The sequence below is a fragment of the Orbicella franksi genome, chromosome 3, assembly GCF_964199315.1.
Source record: "Orbicella franksi chromosome 3, jaOrbFran1.1, whole genome shotgun sequence".
NCBI classification, from domain to species: Eukaryota; Metazoa; Cnidaria; class Anthozoa; order Scleractinia; family Merulinidae; genus Orbicella; species Orbicella franksi.
Window position 1 is genome coordinate 12,906,844 of NC_138147.1, and position 24,892 is coordinate 12,931,735.

Consider the following 24,892-nt stretch of genomic DNA (forward strand, 5'->3'; position numbering starts at 1 on the left):
TTTGTCTACCACAAGAACTCTCACTTATTAGTATCATAAAAAGATGCCCTTTACGTGCAAAGAAGTACTCGACTCAAAGCTTGTGGACCGTTAATAACTTCGTGATTGTGCGGATGGTTGATGCGCTTACGGCTTTTAATGCAATAAAGTTGCCGAGGATATATTCGAACCTTGTTAATAGACCTTAGATAAACGTGAAAATCCAAATTTCAGAACCAGGCTGAAAACAGACGACGAAATATTGTGTTTAGGCTTCAGGACGTGATATAAAAGTTGCCACACTCGTCTTCGAAATCTCCAATCGAGTACTCAAGATGTTCGAAAAGTATACTGAGCTGTTCTAATCTGTAGCATTTATTTTGGTGAATCTACACTCTCTGGCGCCCTCCAACGTTTATGATGTGTATTTCCTGTGAGGGCTGGACAGAAATTACAAGGTAGAAAACTAGTAGGTATCGACAATATGAAGAATAAACTTGAATAAATCAAGTGAAAACAATAGAGAATCTATAGCGCTTCTTGCGTGAATACAACCAGTGACGTCAGAATGTCCTTAAACTCGGTACCAGAGCCCGGACACAGTTTTGCTCCAAAAAGTCGATTTCAACAGCTAAAAAAAGCACTTTCCGTTAGGATTTGACAGAAATAAAGTTCACGATTACTCTAAGCACGTTTGAAACTATAGTTTGGGATAATAAAAGAGAGAACGAAAATTTCGTTTCAGTGGCACTTAAAGGGTTTGAGGGTTCTCAGGCAAGCCCAAAACAAAGTTTTCAAAGGTCGTTGTATTTCTATAGCCTTTTCACAGGGCTCTGTTACCCAAACATTTTCTTGAAGTTTGACCAATATAGAATTTTACATGTACATAATGGTACTAGCGTGAAGAAGCCGTACAGTACTACTACATTCGCAATAATGTTAAGGGTTCCAATAATCAACACAACAGACTAGGGGGTTCCAAAGAAAGCCCACCAGATTAAAACTTCTTTTATTTTAGTGCTATTTACTTGACGCCTGCCCAGGGGACTATTACCCATGTACATTGCAATATCATGTTAGTCGCATTAATGTTTTGCTTGAATTCAATATTGTGACAGTCCAGCCAAATGTGGTTCCGCAATAACTTATCTTCTTCCCTAAACGGGCCTTACCTTGGTTTTGCCCAGGGTCATTCGATTGTTTTCTTAGAGCACTGATGTCTTCCACTTCAGTTGCATAATGGGCCATTCCATTTAATATCCGCACTCCCCCTATTGAGGTATTACTTGAAACCCCCCTCAGATATCATTTATATCATATTCCCCAATAAATGATATGTTGAAGACGTCTGAAGAGGTTTGCAAGTACGAAAATTAAAGTCGCAAAATTTCCGGGGGGGGGGGGTTGGCCAATGATATGATATCTGAGGGGGTTTCAAATAATACCTCAATAGGGGGAGTGCGGATATTAAATGGAATTGCCCAATAGACACGCGCCAATTCCATAGCACAAGAATGTTCTTCTCCTTCTTTTTGTCCACGAATTTCTCGTATTTCCTCGTTTCCATTTGTTTCTATTGTCGCGCATCTTGCGTTTTCCCTCAGGTGAACTGTTTTCACGCAACTTTTATGGACGGTCGATCAATTTTTCGGAAGGGCGCGCTTTCCTCTCGTTCCCCACCCTATTGTAAAACATATCATCGCGAGGTTCTGTGCCTTGTTTATGTGCCCGCGTTTCAATGCATCCGACTACTTATGTTTAAATTCGAACGGTGGCAGTGGCTTATCGCTAAACAATAGTAATAAATTAGCCGGAAAGCAGGAAAGCGGGAAAGCTTTGTCCCTGCCGTGAATGTACGCAAGATTTAGGAAGATGCTAATTGTAAGAAAAAGCAACACTTCTGACGAGCTTTTTTTCTTTTCCTTCAACGTGCCAATTCCAGCAAAATTGCGCTAATTCATCTTGTTTTGATTCATTTCAAAAACAAAAAAAAGTCAAACAAGGTACGTGACTGTAAAAAGCGTCATGCGATCTTGGTACAGTGTTGGTGGCTACAAGGCTAATAAAGTCTACGCTTATCTTTATATGTATTTTTTTTTCTCACAAGGTGACACGAACATTAGCATTAACATGCTGCATACTTGTTTAATTCGGTTAAGCTTAAGTTATAGCTACTTGTTATAAAGTTTTCTGAAATATAAAATGCATTTTCCTCGAGTTCCAATATCATCCGACTTACCGCCACCTTATTTAACCGATTACGTCGTGTTCATTGGCAAAGTTTGACAAGCGATGACGTGTCATTGATGGGTAAAATTCCTTCATCTGACAATTGATACATGCATAGGTCTGTTGGTGTTCTGGTTTACTTTTAGTTAAACAACATTTCTGTCACCAAGCAGCAAGATTATGACGCCTTGCGGTAAACATAATGAAGTAGCCTGGAGCGCTACCAGATACTCCAGATAAAAGCCCATACAAAGCCTTAGGAAAGTTTCCTAAGGCTTTGTATGGGACAACGGGAGGTATTTACAGTGCACGTGTTTTCCGTCATCGATCACTGGGCGACTCAAATGGCACAGAAATCACGAATTCACCGTTAGCGGTAATTCCCCTCTCAAGGAACTCGAATCCCTTTCGAGGGATTATTCCGCGCTTTTAAGGGATAATTCGACCCTTTCAAGGGATTATGCAGCCCTTTCGAGGGTGTACGCATCCCTTTCGAAGGATGATGCAGCCAGAGCACACCATGGAAAACACATCCACAGAGGCTACGCCTGGTCATTTTGTAACTAGTATTTTTTCTGCAAATACTCGGAGTGAAAGCCAATCTTTCCAGTACTTACACTTAGGCAAGGTACATGTAAGAGTAAATCTTTAATCAGTATACTTATCAGTTGCTCCATGTAGGAAAAGAGATAAAGAACCCTTTAGATTACCACGTGAAGTTTTAAAATCCGTTAAACATAGAAAAGTAAGAGGCAGAATTAAACATTTCTTGAAGAAAAGTGTTCACGTTTCATCTGTTTTATTTACTGTGGCTGCCAGTTGCGAACTATGGATTGTCAAGGTTGCTCATGAAGAAGAGTCTGTTTTTACTCGATTTTTCGAAACAAAATTTGGACAAGAAAAGTGTTGGTATTCTGGTAGGAATTATAAATGTTATGCAGAATTTTTGTCCGAGTTCAGTTTGATAATAAGAACTACCTCTTGTCAGAAAAGAAGCTTTTGTTATCTGGAGACATTGAATTAAACCCAGGTCCTGCAGAGATTCCTAATCCACTTACCTACGGCCGTGGATTCATGTGCTCATCGAGCACCTATTTTTTTTTTTTTTTTTTTTTTTATGTACTCACCGTCCGCATACTAAATCTTCTCGGTTCATTTCTTATTTTTTTGCACGTAAATTAAGTATAGCCCATACACTTATGCAATAAACTTCAATTTGGTTAGTTATGAATAATTTCCTCAAGATCAAACGCCATTTAGATGTGATTTGTTACCCTAGGACCCTAGCCAGCCTCACATTTGTTTTTGTTTACATACAAGAGTTTGGCTGTTATATTTTATTTGGAGCGTGGTGAAGCAAAGAAAATCAATGTGAAACTACTAAAGATAACACGTCATACTTTCAAGAACACAACTTACAGCAAAGCAGTAAGATTTCGCTTGACCATGCAATATCAATAATTTTGATGGCATCGAAAATAGCAGAGGCTGACTAGGGTCCTTTAAGAAGCTGAGGAGCCGACAGTTACTGTATTATGCCTCAAAGCCAGGGCTTCCTCATACATAAAAAACCTAATATTATAATAGTCCTGCACCTGTCTAGCCCCCATGTTAGCAGGAATAATTTCGACGTGTAGACAATACTTGATAGGAATGACCATCTGATGTTTTAGTTTTTTTCTTGCATTTCATTGTATTTCATTGTCAGAGTTTAAAAAAAGATGACACGCTGCGTTATCATCAAGAAATATATTAAATATGGAAAGATATAACAAATTACTGTACTGCAATAATTTCACTTAAGCTTATTACTTTTTTAAGATATTACTGATCAATCATCTTTCGAAGACCCACAGTGTATAATTAATATACAACAACAGTGACAGATGTTCCACATCATCAAGATAAAAAGAAGAAAAAAACAGAAAGATATTTCTGGGTTAAGCCTCAATTCTTTCTAGTCACTTTTACACTGAGCAGTAAATATATGGTCATCCAAAGTCAATTGAACCAAACTGAGTCTACATTTTAAAAAAAAATTACTTACCCAGTGTAAAACAGTGATAAAAGTGGGCCATTTCTCCAGCAAAAATCATTATTTGCATTTTACCTCCACATTCGACCAACTGTAAACATTTGAATTTCGTAACTGGACGAACCAACTCGTAGCATAATGTTTATCTATCCTTTTCGTACATTTAATGAAGCCGGGTATTCACATTAGCTTATACACTTTATGTGGACTGCGCTACTGCTACTATCGAAACCTAAGGTACAGAAAATTCTCTGTGATCAACTCTTAGTAAACATGGCCGCCAGGCCAATGTTTGGAACACGTTACTTAGTTTGGCTCCGTGACTCGCTCACACGAGTATGATTACTCCGACAGGCGTTTACAAAAAACAAGAAAGAAAACAAATCGCCAAACTAATACTCTCCGAAAGTTGAATACAGTAATTTATTATTGGGTGATTTGAAATAAATCTACATTCGGAAACACTTAGCAGGAGAACTCGAATTTTCGTGGCACTGGCCGATGTCTCGCCTCTTTGAAGCATGGAAACCAGTTAGCGGCGCAAGGATTACTGAGTGAATCAAAGTGGCGTAAACTATCGATATATCAATTTCGGCAATTTCTAGTATTTCGCTATGAAAATGTCGTTCTGGGCATTTGTAATGTGCCGGGTGGAAACTAGTGAAAGCTTGGAAGGTATATTTCCTGGTGGTCTGATCAACCGTGGTAAAAACCTTCTAAAGAGATTCGACTCACTGTACATGTATAATATAAACTGCCAGGGTCATCAAAGTTTTCTGGAGCCAGACAAGTAGTTGGTGAAATTTGACAGGAAGTGTTCTTACGAAGGAACTTAGTATGCGGTACTCATTATGGTATTGGGATGTTTTCTCTGACTAAGGCTGGAGAGCAACAAATCGATTGGGTCCCTGAAAAGGACTGAGCAACTTTGGAAAACCATACCATTTGCTAGAATTGACAGTGGAGATGCCAAAAAATATGGCAGATAAGTCTACCAAGATAACCATTTTTATAATTTGGGAAGCATTGTAAACTAAATGCGTGTAAATATGCTAAATTAATTTTAATTTCCCTGTTGTTTGAATAATTTATGGAAATATACAAACATTTAAAATTAAATCAAGATATCTTAAATTTAATTTTTTTTTATCACTGTGAATATATTTTTATTAGTTTTGTTTGATATTGGTTTTTATTGTGATATCTTCATTAATATTCATGCTACCTTGCTGATATTTATTGTAATAGTAGTAACTGTTCAGTGTTGTGGTAATTCTTTCTTTAACAGATTTTTTTTTTTTTTAATGTTTTTTTTTTTTTTTTTTTAAATCTGAGTTGTTCGAAAGCCAGTTAGCGCTAACCCAGCTAACATATATATATATATTTTGGATAGAAAGATCTTTCACTGCTTATGGTTGTGTAGTTTAAGATTAATCAAACTCAAAACTGAAAGACAAACAACATAAACAGAAAACTGGAACGAAAAGTTAAAAAACTGAAAATAATCAAAATTCTCTCTAATCCTGGGTTAGTTTAATCAGGCTTTGAGCAACCCGGCCGTGGATATTTGAGACTGTGGTGACTTAATTATGTACCAGCATCGGTACAATATTGGTTTATTGTAAGAGATATATGGAGAGACTGTTGCTAAATATAAATTTACATCACTCGAATGAAGTTAAGTCTCTTCAAGTCACCTAAAATCACCTTAAGTTGCCTAAAATCGCTTTAAGTCGCGTAAAATCGCATTAAATCGCCTAAAGTCGCAATGTTTTTTCTGCCAATTTTGCTTTTAAGCAATATAAGGCGACTTAAGATCCCAGAGTAGGCCTTTTTCAGATAGAAATTGCGAAAAGTACTGTTCCTTTATTTGCTTTTCTTTTCTGTTCTGTAAGATGTAGATTTGAAGATTTAGTCTAAGGTCCTAGTGTGAAGATAATACGGAAAAACAAGATTGTCCCCAACAAGTAAATTGCCACCAGCGAAACAGATCTGTGAAATTGTACGCAAGTGTCTGCTTTACTTGATTAAAAGTGCTGTGAGCCTGAAGCCTTAAAATTCCTTGACATTTTACCCATACATCCAGCAACACTTTATCTAGACGGCCGCTGGATGCCAGGCTAACTTTTTGGTGGTTATCCGTTTATGTAATACTACTTTACCGATCCTTTTTACACCTGCCAGATTTCTCCATACTGGTTCACAACAAATTTCCTCTTAGTTCTGTAAGGAAGATTCTGCTGATTGTAGTAAAATATAGTCTCCATTTTCGCCTAGGTTATTGGTTCCCATAATCCCTCTCGGTAGGTTTTGTAGCATAAAGTGATCATTGCTGGTAACGAAGAACTCGAAAACCTTGAACACGGCTTTCAACTATCAGAGGAAGAAGCAAAGGAACCGAACATTATACTCAAGCACTTGCAGGAACACTTCATGGCTAGCGAAGGAGTCCTAACGGAAAGAACAAAGTTCGCCCAAATGACACAGGAAGACCAAGAATCTGTCACAGCCTGGGAAGGACGAGTTAAACAACAAGGTAGGAGACTTGAGTACTGTGATAAATGTGAAGATCAGTTACTCAGAGATAAATTCATATCAGGGATCAACAACGAGAGACTGATGTCAAAACTACTAGATAAGGGCCACAGAGATAAAACAACGAAAGAAATTGTCTCATTTAAGACGATGTTACAGGTAGCTAAGAACTTTGAGCAATGTGAGAAGGCTAAAGCAATAATGCAGCAAGCTAAAGGCCCCACAGAACAAGTAAACTACACCGCCACAAAGTCGCCCTCAAAGTCGGAGCAAAACTGGGGTCAGGGTCAGGGTAACTACAAAGGCACAAAGACACACCCAAAGTCCGAGCAAAACTGGGGTCAAGATCTGTCTAAGCGCCAATTCGAAACTGATACCTGTCAGTATTGTGCAGGTCCTCCACACCCTCGCTCCGTATGCCCAGCTTCAAACAAGCGATGCTCTAGGAAGGGCTGTGGGAGAATAGGACACTTTGCCCGCGCATGTCGAATGGGAGCACCCCCTGTAGCCAGCTCCAGCCAGGCACACCATCTTGATGCCAGTTTAGGGGAGGAGTATGAAACTGACCTATTCGAGGTGGATATCAAACGAGAAAAGTATGCTCAAAGTGTCTACAGCACTTCGCAAAATCCTCATGGCGCCGTGGTGGGCCGTAAGTTCTTCAGCCACTTGAAACCAGGTGTGACCAAGGACCTTATCAAATCGATCAGAGTGCTGTTAGATACTGCCTCCACTTGCAACACACTGCCAGAAAAACTTGCTCAGTCATTAATTCCTATTGGGCAGAAGATCACAAACTATCTCACCCCTAGTAAAGCCACCTTATTCACCTATGACAACTTTAGACTCACACCCATGGGTAAACTGGAGTTACCAGCTGAAACCACAGCAGGGTACCACCTCCTCACATTTCATGTTTTGAGAGACTCGCATATACAAGGAAAGCTACCCTTCCTGTCTGGCTCAGACTGTGTGAAGCTGGGACTGGTGAAGATCCGTGCAGATGAAATTCATTCACTTGGAACATCACGTAGCACTGCAACACTTCAGAAACCCCACTCTGAGCCCCCAGTACAACTGCCAACACCCGAGAACTCGCACGCCAGGGAGACGCCAGCACCACGGATGTTTGATGTTCCGCATCAAAACACATCGTTGCCATCCTGCCCTGCCAATTTGACTCTTGAATGGGTTCTCAAAGCATTTCCTGATGTGCGTACAGGGTTGGGACAGTTCGGAAAACCTGTTTCTTTTGATTTAGACCCGACAGTGACTCCAGTCCATGATGCCATCCACCGGCAACCAGTAGCAAGACATGCCAGAATCAAAGAGCAGTTAGACAAGATGGAAAGTGAAGGGAAAATTTGCCGACAGTATGAGCCAACAGCTTGGTGCAGTAACATGACAATTAGAGAGACAAAGGACAAATTTAGAATCTGTTTGGACCCATCAAACACCATTAACAAGGCGATAAGAGTCCCCAAGCGTCCCATTCCTCGCTTCAAGGACATCTTGCCACAACTGACCGGTGCAAAGTGTTTTTCAGTTGCAGATGCGATGTCTGGTTTCACCAACATACTTCTAGATCACGAATCAAGCTTGGCCACAACATTCCACACACCTTTTGGCAGGTACCGGTGGCTTCGGTTACCCTACGGTGTCTCCAGTGGACCCGAGGAGTATCAAGCGAGACAGCAGGAAGCCCTTGCAGGATTGAAAGGTATCCGCAAAATTGTTGATGATGTTCTTATTTATGGATGTGGACAAACACAGGAGGAGGCCGAGAAAGATCACGATGAGAATTTTTACAATTTCCTGCGGCGAATGCAAGAAGTGAAACTCAAGCTGAACCCAGCCAAGTGGAGATTCAAAACTCAAAAGGTGATCTTCATGGGATTCCAGCTCAGTCCTGAAGGGGTTAGCCCAGCTCCAACCATGGTGGAAGCAATCTCAAACATGCCCAAACCTGCAGACCCACATGCTGTTCAGCGTTATTTGGGTATGCTCAATTTCCTTGCAAGATTTTGTCCAAAATTGAGTGACGTGGTGAAGTCTTTAAGAGAATTAACCCACAAAGATGTCACTTTCCAGTGGACTGACTCACATGACAAAGCTTTTGGTGAGTCTAAGGAACTCATTGCTCGTGCCCCTGTTTTGTGTTATTTCAATCCACAGTTGCCTGTAACCCTTCAGGTGGATGCGTCTGGTGGTGGCGTTGGTGGAGCGCTCTTGCAAAATGATCAACCAGTGGCATTTTACTCCAACACTCTAACAGAAACTGAACAGAGATACGCTGTGATTGAAAAGGAATGTCTTGCTATCTGCTTGGCGTTTGAGAAATGGGACAGTCTCCTTTATGGAAAGTCAGATATCACAGTACAAACGGATCATTAGCCACTAGAGAGTATCTTAAAGAAACCTCTCAACAAAGCACCACGGCGATTACAAGCCATGCGCATGAGACTCCAACGATGGTCATTTGAAGTGAAGTATAAGAAAGGGGCACAACAAGTCATAACCGACACCTTGTCCAGAGCTCCCCTCCCACAGCTTGCCAAAGAAAATCTGTCCGGAGAACAGATATTTCGAGTGGAACTACAAGCAATGGCTTTGGACAATTCCGGTATCTCCAAGGCTACTCAGGAAAACTTGCAAGAGCAGACTGCTATGGATCCAGCACTGCAAAAGCTATCTCTTCTCATAATGACTGGCTGGCCAACTTCCAAAACAGGTGTGGATCCATTAGCGCGACCCTACTACACTTTCAAAGATGAACTTTCTGTGGCAGACGGCATAGTGTATAAAGGCCAGCAAGCAGTCATTCCAAGCTCAATGAGACCAGCTATGCTTGAGAAAATCCACAGAATGCATTTTGGAGTAGGCTCCTGCATTCGAAGAGCCAAGGTGTCCCTCTTCTGGCCAGGCATGACTTCAGATATCAAGAACAAGTGCATGTCATGCCCACTGTGTGCTCAGTATGCTAGTCAAGCCCCAAAAGAACCCATGCTCAGCCATGATATTCCAGACAGCCCATGGTCCGTGGTTAGCCAATATATCCTCATGTGGAAAGGAAAGTGGCATCTGGTCACGACGTGCCATTACAGTGATTGGGTCGAAATTGATGTACTGCCCAACACACTCACTGCAACAGTAGTGCAGCTGACCAAAGCGCACTTTGCAAGATTCGGGATACCTGAGCGCTTAATCACGGACAATGGTCCACAGTACATCAGCACCGAGTACAAGCAGTTTGCTTCTGAATATGGATTTGAACATGTAACATCATCCCCGTACTGGCCACAAGGAAATGGCAAGGCTGAAACGGTCGTGAAGATTGTCAAGCGGATGCATCAAAAGAACAAGGATATCCATTTAGCACTCCTGGACTACAGAAACACCCCTCAACAGGGCCAGGAACACTCGCCAGCTCAAAGGCTCATATCCCGACGCACGAGGGGCATACTTCCAATGACACGTGGGCTTCTCAAGCCTGAAGTCGCACATCCTGTTGCTGTCAAAGCTGAAATTGGTGTACGTCGAACCAGAGCAAAACAATATTATGATAAAAATCTGGGAGGAAAGGCACATGAAGAATTCAGCCTGGCCAGTGGGTATATGCCAAACCCAACCCTAAGCACAAGCACTCTGCCTGGCCTCATGGCATTGTACAGAAAGTGTCCTCGCCCAGGTCATACATTGTTGTCACTCCTAATGGCGGAGAGATGCGCAGAAATAGAGCACAAATCAGGTTGGCCGCATCCCCACCACCTGATGCGAAGACCTATATGTCCCAGCAACCAAGTGCATCCTGTGAGGATGACCAGCCATTAGGACAACCACTGCCCACCATAAGTGCGAGGATGACTCCTCAGAATCACCTGCAATCATCACAACAATTCAGCAAAGACCCTCGTCAGATGCAGAGTCAAGTACCAGCAGTCCAGAACCAACTTACAGACTCGCGGTTGCAGAGCACCATACAACCACAACAAAGGCCCTTCGACGTACGGGGAACAACTTAGTTCACGGAAAATGGGTCAGCAACAGTGAAACAGAGAGCACTACAACACCAGCCAAAGAAGTGAGGACTCGCTCTGGCAGAGTTGTGAAAGCACCAGCCCGTCTGGATTTGTAAGAGACTTACTGGACTCCATTGTGTGGAGTTAGAGACATTTATTGAACTTGAACATTCTATAAAACATTCTAGTTGAACATGGCCTTGAAATGTTCTCGTCTTAATGGTTGCAACACTAAGTTGGATCAGTTGGGACAAACCTGTTATAACCCCATTAATGCTTTTCACTGTTGTGTTTATATTGTATTTCCTTTATTTATTTTATTTATTTATTTTTTTTACAAAAGGGGGGATGTTACATCATGCATTTTCATGGCTTGTTACATCATGTATTGTTATAGTTGGTCCCAGCATGCCTTGGGCGCGTAATAAAAACGTGGCGTCCATCGTTGGTTTCTTTATGTTTTCGTGCAGCCACAACACAAGGAAGTTGATCAGGAAAGAAATATAAATCCTCAAATCTCGAATAAGCCTGGGCTATGCTAGGCTAAGCTAGGTTAGACTACGCAAACTTTGAAGTATTATCAGTTTCTAGCTATCGCTCCTCCCGGGGTAATTGCCTTATAATTAGGACTCTGTGTAGGGTCATATATCGGTCTAGGTGATCACTTACTCAGTCGACCTGAGTTGTCTGACTGACTTTTAGGTGAAATAAAATTCTGATCAACCATTGCTGGGACTGTTTTGCAATACCCAGTTCAACCTCGATAATGAGGAAGATCTGTATGTTATATGTTAGATGAATACTTTTAGGCTGGAATTCAAAGATGAAAACACAACTCATCAGGTCATTGTTACGATACATTTTCCGGCTGACTTACTAAGCAGGGATTTACAGTATTCGCCGGGTACCTAAGTTGACTGCAAACCTGTCAATATCCGTTCTGATCAATTGGTGTATGAAAATTAAATGGACCTGCACTGCAGTGTTAGCCTTAAATAACCCGGCGTGGGGAGGCGGGAATTCCCTTATAAAACGGTTGAGGATGCTTGTCTCGCTAATAGACCGGTCCCTCGACGGACCAGTCTATTAGCGCAAGCTCCTTTCTTGAACAGTCGTTGGTTCTAGTCTATCCCGTTTTACGTGGTATCTTTTACGGATCAAATGAAGACCGAGCCACACCCTGATTGGTCTCTTTTAGGGGTTTAATGCAACTTTTCCGACGAGTATCCCCCACCATTTCATATGGGAGTCCCCCACTCCTCTCTCCTCGCAGGTTTAACAAGTGCGCTACTGTTTCAAATACGTATAACACCTGGAAATTAACATGATTTGAGCTTCTCGTCTTTTACTTTTTTCTGTTACTGTTTCGCAATAATCAATTCAATTTCGTTAAGGGAAACAGGGATGGCGCAGCTCAGTGAGAGCGCTCGCCTCACAAAAATATTTTCGAATTCGATTCCGGTCCAATGTCATACAATATCATGTGTGTTGAGTTTGTTGTTGGTTTTCGTCTCCCTCAGAGGGCTTTCCTCGAGATGCGACGGTTTTCCACCCTCCTTAAAAACCAACACTTCCAAAATCCCATTTGACCTGGATAGAGGAGTCACATGAAAACAAGCTAAGGCTAATATAGCTTCCTCTCTACATATTTATTTTTTATTATTATTGATTTATTAATGTTTGGTGAATACTATCAGGTTGTAAGAACGGCCGGCCTTCAAAGGGTATCTAAGATGACCCCAAATCCTGCATACCAAATCCGTTGTGTTCAGAATTGGTCTATGAAAATTAAATGAATATCCGATGTTAGTTTTACCGCCTGGGGTTAAATAACCACCTTGAATTCAGCATGATTCTCGTTTTTAAGTTGTTTTCTTCTTTATGAAAAAAGACTAACCGTGAACTGTGATATGATTTCATTTCATTGCAGTAAAATAATGATATCATATCATCTCATAGTTTAAATTGTCCAATCATGGCAAATTATCTCTTTTTATTGCACGGCTGAACTGAACCGTAATGAAAAGGAGAATTCTGACTGGTTGAACTAATGCTTGACACGCATTTATTTCATTTTGTCGACTTGAATTTCAAAAATCTCGACTCGGTCACGACATCTAGCGGTAGATAACTACTTTATTTACCGAGGGTAGCACCTAATATAGTGCACAACACTAATAAACTTGTGGCTCTTAATCTAAGATACGATACTTACATATGTCTTTAACATTAAAATGGATATACTCATGATAAAACTATGAAAGATTAAATTATGCCTATATACTTTGAATTGAAATAAAATGAATCTGTTTAGGATTATATCGTTAATCAACAGATATTCTGCACATCTCGATCAGCCTATAATTTTTATTCCCTTCGATCTATTTTACAACTCTCGACTTACGCACTATTATATTTTTCAACATCTTTTTTTACAATCCATATGTTTTCTTCCGCAACGGAACAAAATGGAGAAGGTTAAGTCAGTATGGGTTGCGAAGGAGAATGCAAGTTCATACAGAGGTCATTGTTCGGGAAATAATCAAACATGTAAAATTAAGGACGTTCGCGCGAAAATATTCCAGTCGATAGATTTTTTACAATTTTTACTGCAGTCAGATGATGCGTTACTTGTGTCAGAAATGCAAACAAAATTGGAGGTCACCGACGTCGTTTTAGAGATAAAGCATGTGGAAAACTACCCTGATTTTGAAAAATTGGCACACGTAATTCAGCATGGTCTACAGGGTTTATAGTTAAAAATATCGAAGGTGAGTCCACGGAGGCAAATGTTGCCAACGTTTTCAAAGAATAACCCTTTAAGAGCCGCACAGATAAACGAAGAGCTAAGAAGGACGGAATTCGATGGTGCGTTTCGCAAAAAATTCCAATTTCTAATCGATAGATCTTCATCATGTTTTAGGCCATCTGCCCTATCGTTGTTCATTTTATTACTTAGTGCGCTTGTTCCATGACGTGGGGTGTGAATTTGCGTGCGCAGTAAAAATGCGCAGCAACAATTAGCGCGAACGTCCTTAAGGGCCCCTCACAAATTCTTGGATATCGCAGGTTGCAGCACGATATTTGCTTCATAAAATTTGCTTCTTTACAAATAAACAGATAAACAGGGTTTTGCCAGTTCTTCATAATTAACTGCAGTGAAAGTTTAGCCTCGACGAAGAAGAAAAATGTTCCTCTTACTTTCTCTTACTCTCAGCGATGTTGGCGCCACACTAACCGATCTGTACGCCACAATAAAAGCAAAATTTATGACCTGCAGACATCATACCTCCACAATTCCAACATACCCCGGGTTGTCTCTTTTTCCGGTCTTTGGACGCTTTTCCTGATCCAAACCTGGGCATCTGCTGAGGATAACGAGTATCCGCCCCAGCAGCTCTTTGACAACCAGCTCTGGTGGATTCAGAAAATCCCTCTGGGACCTTCAACACAGAATTAAAATACTTCACCATATCGAATGACTCTCTCGGGGTAAGGACCTCACTGTCAAGAACAACTTCAGCAAATTCCTTTTCTTTCATCACTGGGAAACGAATTGACTTTACGATCCGTTCTCCAAGGATCCTTCTCTTCACACAACCTTCTGCTGCTAGGCCTTGCTTTTCACATTCCTTTGAAGCCCAGTAATCGACGGCTTTGAATAATTCTACCTCCTTCACATTCAACGAATCTCTCTCTAACAATTCTTCCAGCACTGATTTTTCAATTGTCATGAAACCACCCGATTTCACAGCTTCTTCTGTCTCCCTATCGATCACTTCCCAGCAATGATCCACAAGATCTTTCTCTTCGTACTTCTGTGCGTCTGGCAACACGTGGAACACGTTTGACGCATCCACTATTCCTCGAAGGAACTCTGTGCACTTGTCAGCGAGGGAGGGAAGCATGTATTTCTTGGCCAAATACAGCACTTGCATGACATTGTCGGCGTTCAAGTTCACTTCATCGCTGTACACGAAACGAAACAACTCCAACAAGCTTTTATGATCGCAGTCAGAGATAGCGATTGAATCTTTCTTCTCGGCCAGTTCACCGTAAAACATGGCATAAAATACTGGGCTACTAATCGCCAACAAGAACTTGTGAGCCGGAATCTTCTTCGTGCTTTCACTTCCGCCTTCAGCGTCTCGAACGACAAATTTCACATCGCTCAAGAGTTCGTTGTTTAACATGAACTTGAATCTTTCTATGATTGTAAATCTAGCAGTCGCACTCCAAAGATCTCCACTTCCTAAATCAAGAGACATGACTGAACTATTAAGTTTGAGTTTGATAAAAAATCGATTCTCTGCTACTGACGATCCTTTCGAGATGAAACTTAGTTTTCGACGGAGTCACGCTAACGCCATGCATGTATAAAGACCCCACATCGCGGGCTCAATTTCGTATCCATATCCCTTTCGTCAAACTTGACCGAGTACGAGGCTTAGTGGGGCAGCTATTTTTATGATAAAAATTGTGAAAGTTATTGTTATTTATTTGATTTTAAGGTTTACTACATTGTGACTGTCCAGTTATGTGACATTTTCGATCAAGTTACTTCCCAGCTTAGTATACTGAACAATTTTGTCCTTGATGCCATGAATGAATGAAAAGTCACTGGTATGCTATTTCTCAATATATCCAAGGCATTTGACTCTATCAATCACAAGATACTCTTGGGAAAGCTGGAACATATAGGACTATCAGCGAGAAGTCTGAGATGGTTTAAATCGTATCTTGCAGACAGACGGCAATGCGTGTGTATAAATTGAGAAATGTCAGGGACTCGCACCATCATCCTGGGTATGCCACAAGGGAGTATTTCAGGTCCACTTCTATTTAAGGGGGTATGGTACCCTAAAATATGGCGATGTTCGTGAAAAATTCAATTTCTTGGAAATACAAGACTTAAGAGCCTTGAGGACTTGTCAAAAACATTTTGAAACGATCTTGCAGAATTTCCTTCCAGATGAGTGTGAAATTGAAGGAAAGTACACAGAGGTATAAGTTTTTTCACGTGGCAACGGCCATAGCAACGACTGTTTACTATAAGAACGTGACCAAAAATATAGATTATTTTTAACTCATATGAACGAAACTATTTAGAAAAAACTTTTAAGACATGCACAACTCGATTGGTATAATCATTTGCGAAAAGCTTTGCCTCAAATTGCCATCACAGGCTCATTCATTTCCTTTATGACAAGGAATATTTCCCACAACTGCGGTAACTTTTTACAAAATAGAACAACCATTGCACCCCCTCCCCGAGACCCAATCTGCACCCCCCCCCCCACTATTTGTGGCTCGTTAAATGCTTAATACTTCGTGTAAGAAACGTAAAGTGCATTTTTCTCAAAAGTTTACTTTTGTACCGACTGACTTCGCGCCAACATTTCTACTTTGCAAGGTTTTTAAGTAGAATTCCTGAGACTTGGGCTCATCAAAGACCAATAGTGTCGTGATGATATAAACCAAAAAAATCGTAACATTTTAAGGTCTGTCACGTGACATGAGATGATTTGTCCACTGGGTGTGGCAAAAAATAAGGTTATTTCCAAATAAAGCTGTAAAAAGCATTGAAAATAAGAGTTAACTGTCAAAACTTAGGTTCATATCACAGAACAAAACAGAAACTTACATGATATGCTTACTTGACAGTCAATTCTTGTTTTGTAAAAGAGCAGGAAGTGTTAGCGTCAATACTATAAAACACTACTTCAAAAGGCTGTGGCCGGTTTCCATAGCAACCATTTTGAGTAAAACTCTAGAAATTTAATTTCTCTTCTTGAGTGCAATAGCACACAATTGATCTTTCTTCACCGCATCTAAACAAACTTTTTGGTCCATATTGAGGGTACCATACGACCTTAATGGCATGTACTAAAACCCGAAACAACGAAACGAAACGAGCGAAACGAAACCACCGAAAAAAGCGAAACCACCGAAATGAGTGAAATAGTAAGTAAATAAATAAAAAAAGGTTAAAAAAAGCCTTGATCTGTAGCACGTTACTATGGCAGCCGAATCTTGTACCCAGATCCTGCTCTTAAGCCACATGTGTGACATCGTGACATCACAAACCTGAAAGGTGGATGAGCGCAAGCGTGTCGAGCAGGAAGACTTCGAGAAAAAGGTGAGTATTTTCACATTCTGAATGGTATTCTAGCTAAAACAAGAAATCTAATTTCAAAGAAAGGTTTTCTTGTCGTATCGTGGATTCTTAGACGGTGGCGAATCGAATGGTCTTTTCGAGAATGACTTTGCAGCATTCTTCGTGCGAACCAGGAGTTTCTTTAATGTATATCTCTAAAGAAAACGAGGGCGACTTGACAGGTTTTAATCATATTAACGTCAGGCCTTCTTGACTCCTGCAGTAATTTCTTATTAGGCGCTGAGCTCTTTACGGATACTCTTGAGATTGTGTTTCCGTACATACTGGGCTCGGCGTTGTCGATTCGCCACCGCCTAAGAATCCACGATACGACCAGGAAACCTTTCTTTAAAATTACATTTCTTGTTTTAGCTAGAATGCCATTCAAAATGTGAAAAATACTCACCTTTTTCTCGATGTCTTCGTGTTTGTCGTCGACACCCTTGCGGTCATCCATCTTTCAGGTTTAAGATGTAACGATGTCACACATGTGGATCTGGGTACGAGATCAGGCTCCCATAGTAACTTGCCAGAGATCAAGGCTGGTTTATTTACTTATTATTTTACTCGTTTCGCTCGTTTCGCTCGTTTCGCTCGTTTCGCTCGTTTCGTTTCGTTGTTTCGGGTTTTAGTACATGCCCTATTTAATGTGTACATAAACAGCTTGTCAACTGCTGTAACGAAGAGTGAACTGATAATGTATGCAGACGATGCTGTTCTCGTGGTTGCTGCATCGACATCCCAAGAGCTTACTGATGCACTTCGACATGACTTCAACCAATCCAAATCTCCAACTGGTACATCAGCAACAAATTAACAGTAAATGTAAAGAAGACTAACTTGATACTGTCAGGAAGCAAAACAATGTTGTCGTCATTTAATGAATTTAAGTTTTCTACTGATAAAGAGCAAGTGAATCGTGTTTCATCTTTTAAGTACCTAGGAGTAGTACTGGATGAGAAATGGAAATGGAAGATGGATGTCAGTAGCCTTTTACAAAAACTGGGGCATCGCCCCTCAGTATTCAACCGAATCTATCATATGCTCGACGAAAAAAATCTCACAGCATACTTTAATGGCTTTGTCCTACCACACATAGATTATGCAGATATCGTCTGGGGAGATCAGCCTGGTCTAACAACACAGATGAAACAATTGCAGTCATTCCAAGGTCGCATTGCAAAGAAGTTTGTAAAGGGAAACGTGATATCGGTTGACGCCGAAACATCGTTGCGGTGGGTCCCATTACATGCGAGGCGTTTTGGTCATCGGTGTTGTCTTGTGCAAAGCGCAATGAAAGGAGAGATCCCCCAACATTTCGATGTGTTCAGATCTACCATGAGCCAACAACACGGTTGCAGTACCCAAAATGGTTGCATGCCCAAAATTAGCAAGCCAAGAACGGAATGGGGCAGAAACAAAACGTATTATAAAGCAATAACCGATTGGGTCTCACTGCCAAGTGAGCTAAAGAAACTTATGCCAAAAAGGATTTTAAATACAAACTGAAACAGTTTTTACTTAACCATTTTTAACCTTAGTTAGCAGTAGATTTTTAATCCTAGTTCTAGTTTTATACCTTAGTTTTAGTATCACGTTTTTAGCTTTTATTTCTTTTGTATTTTAGACATTTAATGTATATTCTAGACTTTTTTTTTTTTTTTAGAGGACCCTTCTGAAAACCACCTCTAGGTGATTGGAGGCCTCGTCTTAAAATATTAGTTTATTATTATTTATTATTATTACGTAAGAATCGACCTTTGCCTTATGCACTAAATTTGACGTTCATACGTTTTGCGATATTCTGACAGACTAAAGAAACCTTTGTTCTGTCTAGATTGCTTGAAATAAGCAATTTGGTAGCATAGACTCATCAGGTTCTTCTTTGAAGAGGGATATTAGAGGATTTAGTCTCAGGTTTCTTTTTGTGATGTCAAACACTGAAGATTATCCTCAAACAAGTAGATTGAAATTAGTAGAATAATTGCTTTGAAAAATTGTACGTAAGTGTACGTGTGGTTTATAATTATGTAAAATAGTTGGAAATTTTACCCTTACGTCTAACAGTATCGCCAGACTAAAGGCTGCGCAGTTTTACGTTCATGTAACACTTCTTTAGCAGTCCCTGTTGTCAACTTTCGAAATATTATAATTTTGGTTAAAAATCAATTTCTCTCGGGTCTGTCAAGTATTTGTTTTTGTAGTGAAAGGCCTGCTATAAGCCTTCTTCATCCTCAGTGAACCTTGCCGTATGCATGTTTTGTAGGCGTTCAATTCAAAGTTCTGTTACTCCATCTCCGATCCGGTGGAATTTGTACCGGTGTATATACGGAGAGGAGAAGCACTCTGATAGCAAAGTATCTAGATTCTAGACAAAGAATAGACCACAAGAAAATTGACCAGGAAAGAAATGCAAATCACTAAATTTAAAATCAGATGAGAACAGTACTATGAGTAGGCTAGCCTAATCATAAAGGACCCATGAAGTTAATTCCGTGGCTATCTCTGTTACTCCGAGAATCTGTGTAAGGTCAGGTATATCTTCTGGGTGATCAGTTTCTCAGTTGATTTCTGGGTTACATTACTGCTCATTAGGCCAAATTAAATTCTGATCAACTATTCAGTTTTAAGTATTGAGACTGTTTCGCAATAATCAATTCGATTCATCCTCTATAATCAGAAAGATCCATTCATTTAATGTTTGATGAAAACTATTAGGTTCGAGACAACGGTTATTTTTACCGTAGTTTACAAAAAATAGATAAAAAATAGACAAATAAAAAACACACACATTTGCTGGTCACTCCCCCGTCGCCTCCCATCCTCCCTCCTCTACCCCCCTCCCCCCCCCCTACCCCCGAAAAAATAATTATAGACCTGGAAGAGTGTTCCATCAGTTAGAACTGACAGCATTGCCAGGGTGGCTAAGATGATCGCAAACATATGATATCCGTTCTGAAAATAATGCAATGTTACTCTGTTGTCTACCACCTGGAATTCAACACGATTTGGGCCTCTTGTCCTTTACTTTTCTCTACTCACCGTACGTATACCAAACTTCGTTCATTTCTTTTTTCTTGCATGTAAATGAAACAGCCCATGCGTTCGTTCAAAAAAAAAAAAAAGAAAAAAAACTTGTGGTTAGTTTTGAATTTTCCACGAGATCAAATGACTTTTGGGCAGGAGCCATGCTTTCGGGTATGAATTGTAAACTGTACGCATGTCTTTCTCTCACAAAAAGAAATGAATTGGAAGAGTTGATCATGAGAACTTGTGGTTAAGACGGCGTACGTAGAGGGTCTGAATGAGCTTAACTGACAGGCGAAGGGCGACAAAATATTACTGACTACCGACAAAACGAGGAAAAAATTACCGACTAGCGACAAAAAAATTAACAGAGATTGACCGATAACCGACAAAGGTCGAAAATTTTAACCGAGAACCGACATGTGGACGCCCCCCGCCCCCCCCCCCCCCCCCTTGTCCGCCACACCTATTCAGGCCCTCTACGTAGTCTCCTCTCCATTTTTGGGGATTGTGTTCCGTGACACCCCAAAAAACGGCTGCGGAGGAGACAGGGCCGTAAGACGGGATGGAAAAAGGCGACGCTCCGTTGCTAGATTACGTATGGAGGAACCAGTCTTGATCCATGAAATAAAATTTTGTAGTCTTAAAGAGACTCTTGAGATTATACTTTCTTCCAGACTTCGCTCACCTGATAATCTTCTTCACCATTCACATACGGTAAGCTTTCTTCCAGAATCCTCTCTTTAATTCTCACTAATCAATGGCTGATTACGTGTGTTCTCTAACGTTTAATTACGTGCACTCATGTATCGAGTATCTTTGCGTAACAACTAAAAGCTCAAAAGATTGTTATCATATGTTTATCACTTGCTAACCAGAGTTTCTCACTAAGGTTAAGCTTACACTTAATATCATTCAATACAATTGTCACTAGTAAGTAATAACACTAAGCGCTACTAGAAACTATTTACCGGCCAGAAACTTAAGTTTAATCGCATTACGCATGGTAAAATCACGACTCAATTCCTGGCTGTTCTACGAAACGGTAAACAAGAGACAACACCCAAGTTGTCATAAAAATCCTGAACTACAAACTGAGTGATATATCTAGAAGATACATCAGAACATAACAGTCCTTGAGTTCCTCAGGTAATGGATTTACTGGAAGTTGGAAAGTCGACTAAAAGTGTCAAAGCAGAGCCACGATGTCCCAAACTGGACGAAACAAGATGCATATCGAAAATTCCAGATCACGCAGAAAACCACGGAACTTCACAAATACTTTTCCCTAAAACACAAAGCTCATCAAAAGTAACAAGAAGCAAGTAAAATACTTGAATGGGCACAAATGGGCACTGCCTATGCCTTAGTCGAGTAGTTACAAAACTATTGCTTTCATTGTAAGTGTTACTTAAGATATATAATCAACTAACACTGTTTCATCTTAATTATGGAAAGGATTTGACGCGATTGATAAAGCTAGAAGTTTCTAGAAGTTTTTATCGCGCTAACATTGCTGTAGATATTTCATTTTTGATGTTTTCCTATTTTATACGCAATTAACTGTAATTCATCTTGTGACACATAAATGAACATCAGGACATACACTTAGCTTGTTGTGAATTCATTTGAAACAGTCGTACTTCTCGAAATGTAACATTTTCATTGAACCTAGAAGGCGTCGGTTCTAGACCAGTGCTTAGGCTTTTCGTTCGCTGAAAGCAACAAGGCGTCTTCATTTTAAAGAAATTTACTTTTGCTTATTACAGAAAAACACCTCTTACAGCTCATCAGTAATGCAGCTGGAATACAGATATGTTTTATTTTCAAAAACATCATCGGCAAATTTGCAATGATTTAGATGCCTGTTTTGTACTAAATCTTTAGGACCTCTGGACTACTGACACTGGAAAAATAGCAAACCTTTTATTCTGAGTCTATACCTCACACATATCAGGACATACACTTAATTTAATTCAAATTCAGAAAATTGCCCATTTGAAACAGTTGTATTTCTCAATTCTACTACACCTTCCTGGTTTGCAAAGGAGAACGTTACGCCAGGATGTTTCACTTGAGACGAGCCACCCTGCCCATACCAGGATGGTGGGCCACCCATGGAAGCCTCCAAAAAATACTTCTTCCCCGCCTGTAAAACAACTGGAGGATCAAACACGATATCAAAGCCGTGATACTCTTCTCCTTCATTTTCCATAAGTTCAGACATGAACGTGCCTGTTTTAGTTGTCAGACCAAGACCATTGGAATCAGTTACCTTTAGTGTTACTGAATATTCCTTATATTCGCTTCCAAATAGCCGTACTGAAAACAAATTTATTTTTTTGTCTACCGAAACAACTAATGAATGTGGAATTGAGGTAGAATGAGACCACCCTTTTAATTTGATCCCAGACCCAAACCTGCTGATTCGCTAACGACCACGTCTTGTGGTCTCAGAACACCACTCCGGAAATATCAGTAAAGAACTAAAGTACTTCATCATGTCACTTAACTCTTTCTTTGTAAGGATGTCAGCGTCAAGCACGACATCGGCGAATTCTTTCTGTTCCATCACAGGGAAACGAATTGCCTTAACGATCCGTTCTCCAAGGATCCTCCTTTTTACAGAACCTTCCGTTGCTAGGCCTTGCTTATCACATTTCTTTGTAGCCCAGCAATCGACAGCTTTGAATAATTCCACCTCCTTCACTTTCAACGAATCTCTCTCGACCAATTCTTCCAGCAACGATTTCTTAACTGTCACGAAACTCTCCGATTTCACAACTTCGTTCGCCTGTTTATCGATCACTTCCCAGCAATGATCCACAAGATCTTTCTCTTCGTACTTCTGTGCGTCTGGCAACACATGGAACACGTTTGAAGCATCCACTTTTCCTCGAAGGAACGTTGTGCACTTGTCAGCCAGGAAAGGAAGCATGTATTTCTTGGCCAAATACAGTACTTGCATGACATTGTCTGCGTTCAAGTTCACTTCATCGCTGTACACGAAACGAAACAACTCAAACAAGCTTTTATGATCGCAGTCAGAGATATCGATTGAATCTTTCTTCTCGGCCAATTCGCCGTAAAACATGGCATAAAATACTGGTCTACTGATCGCTAACAAGAACTTGTGAGCTGGAATCTTCCTCGTACTTTCACTTCCGCCTTCAGCGTCTCCAACGACAAATTTCACATCGCTCAAGAGCTCGTTGTTAAACATGAACTTGCATTTTTCTCTGACTGTACATCTAGCAGTCGAACTCCAATAATCTTCACTGGACACATCGAGAGACATCCTTGGGCTGTTAAGTTTGGGTTTGATAAAACTTGCGATCGATTCTCTGCTAAGATCCCACCGAGATGAAACTTTCCGTGTCACGCTAATGTCACGCATGCAAAACGACTCAACATCGAGGGCTCAATTTCGTACCCATATCCCCTCTACCCCATTTGACCGAGCGAGTGCGCGGTCCAGTTGGGTAGATTTTTTCGGGCAGAAATTGCGAAAACTACTGTTTCTACATTTGCTTTTTTTTTTTTTTACTGTTCTGTAAGATGGAGATTTGAAGATTTAGTCTAAGGTCCTAGTGTGAAAACAACACGGAAAAACATGTCTGTTCTGAAACAAGTAAATTGTCACTAAAATATAAACAAATTTGTGAAACTGTATGCAAACGTCTGCTTTACTTAATTAAACGGTGCTGTGTCCCTGAAGCCTTTAAGTCCCTGAAAATTTTACCCATACGTCTAGCCACATTTTATCTAGAGGGCCGGTGGATGCCAGGCTAACGTCTTAGCGGTTATCCGTAAATGTGCTGTTACTTTAGCGATCCCTTTTACACCTATCAGATTTCTCCATACTGGTTAACGACAAAATTTTTCTTGGGCCTCTAAAGACGATTTTGGTAATTTTAGTAAAAAATAGTCTCCATATTTCACCTAGGTCATTAGTTCCCGATTACCTCTCTCGGTAGGTTTTGTAGCATGAAGTGATCTGTTCCAAGTACTAGTATCACTTCCCCCTCGGAATTTATATCCATCCTTAGTATAATCTCTAGAGATGAATATAAGAATTGGACATTGTGATTGGTCGAAAAGCTCGTCACATGAGGCTGTATTCACCCCACTAGGGCTTGGTATCTCGGCAAGTAAACATGGCGAACAGTTGCTGCATGAAATTTTAATTTATTCGAAAGACATCACTCCAAGTCCAGGATATTTGAAAGGATGGAGAATTTTCAAATTGACTGCTGTCGCCCTTGGACCAAAAATCTTTTCATGGACTCGTATTCAAGGCATTTGAGAATCGTAAACGCAGAGGTTACGTTTATCGCCAGCAGGGCAGATCGATTGACCGAAATTTATTTTTCTTCAAACTAAAGGTACACGTTTTTAGACGATGATGGCAACTGTGAATGAAGTGAAAAAAGATAAAACAACGGTACTGGATGAATTTATTTTTCGTAGAGTTTCGCTCGTTCGTCTTACTGCCGAACTCGATGAGTAAATTGATTTACAATCGATGTAAATGTAAGCTTATTACGAAAACTACGCCTGCATACGTGTATGCACACGAATTGCGTCTGTGTTTTTATGTTTTAGTCCGTTATTTTGTAGTCTTTGATATTCATCTCTAAAAATTATACTAAAACAATTATTTGCCTAAGGCTCAGTGAACATTGGTGAATATTCACCTCGACTTCGTCTCGGTGGAATATTCACCAATGTTCACTTCGCCTTCGGCGAATAATTGTTAAATACAGCGAAGAGGAGAGAGGTACTGTGAGTTCAGTGTCGTAACCAGGAACACAGCACAAGGAAATTGATCAGGAAATAAATATAAATCCCAAAATCTCGAATAAACTTAGGCTATGGATAGGTTAGACTACGCTAACCATGAAGCATGAT

At 40.4% G+C, this 24,892-nt stretch overlaps 2 protein-coding genes and 1 pseudogene across 2 annotated transcripts; 1 reads left to right on the forward strand and 2 right to left on the reverse strand.

Annotated features, from left to right (window-relative positions):
- The first annotated feature begins 6,676 nt into the window (after positions 1 to 6,676).
- LOC145482320 (uncharacterized) lies at positions 6,677 to 9,172 on the forward strand. The gene has a single exon (XM_081460975.1). It carries the CDS (start codon positions 6,677 to 6,679, stop codon positions 9,170 to 9,172), a length of 2,496 nt encoding a protein of 831 aa, XP_081317101.1.
- A 3,678-nt stretch (positions 9,173 to 12,850) lies between these two features.
- Positions 12,851 to 15,109, reverse strand: LOC145481341 (BTB/POZ domain-containing protein 6-like). Its single transcript, XM_081459815.1, has one exon. The coding sequence runs from the start codon at positions 15,063 to 15,065 to the stop codon at positions 14,031 to 14,033; it is 1,035 nt and encodes a 344-aa protein (XP_081315941.1). The 5' UTR covers positions 15,066 to 15,109; the 3' UTR covers positions 12,851 to 14,030.
- Positions 15,110 to 21,413: 6,304 nt separating this feature from the next.
- On the reverse strand, positions 21,414 to 23,426 carry LOC145483039 (BTB/POZ domain-containing protein 6 pseudogene; annotated as a pseudogene).
- Positions 23,427 to 24,892: the final 1,466 nt, after the last annotated feature.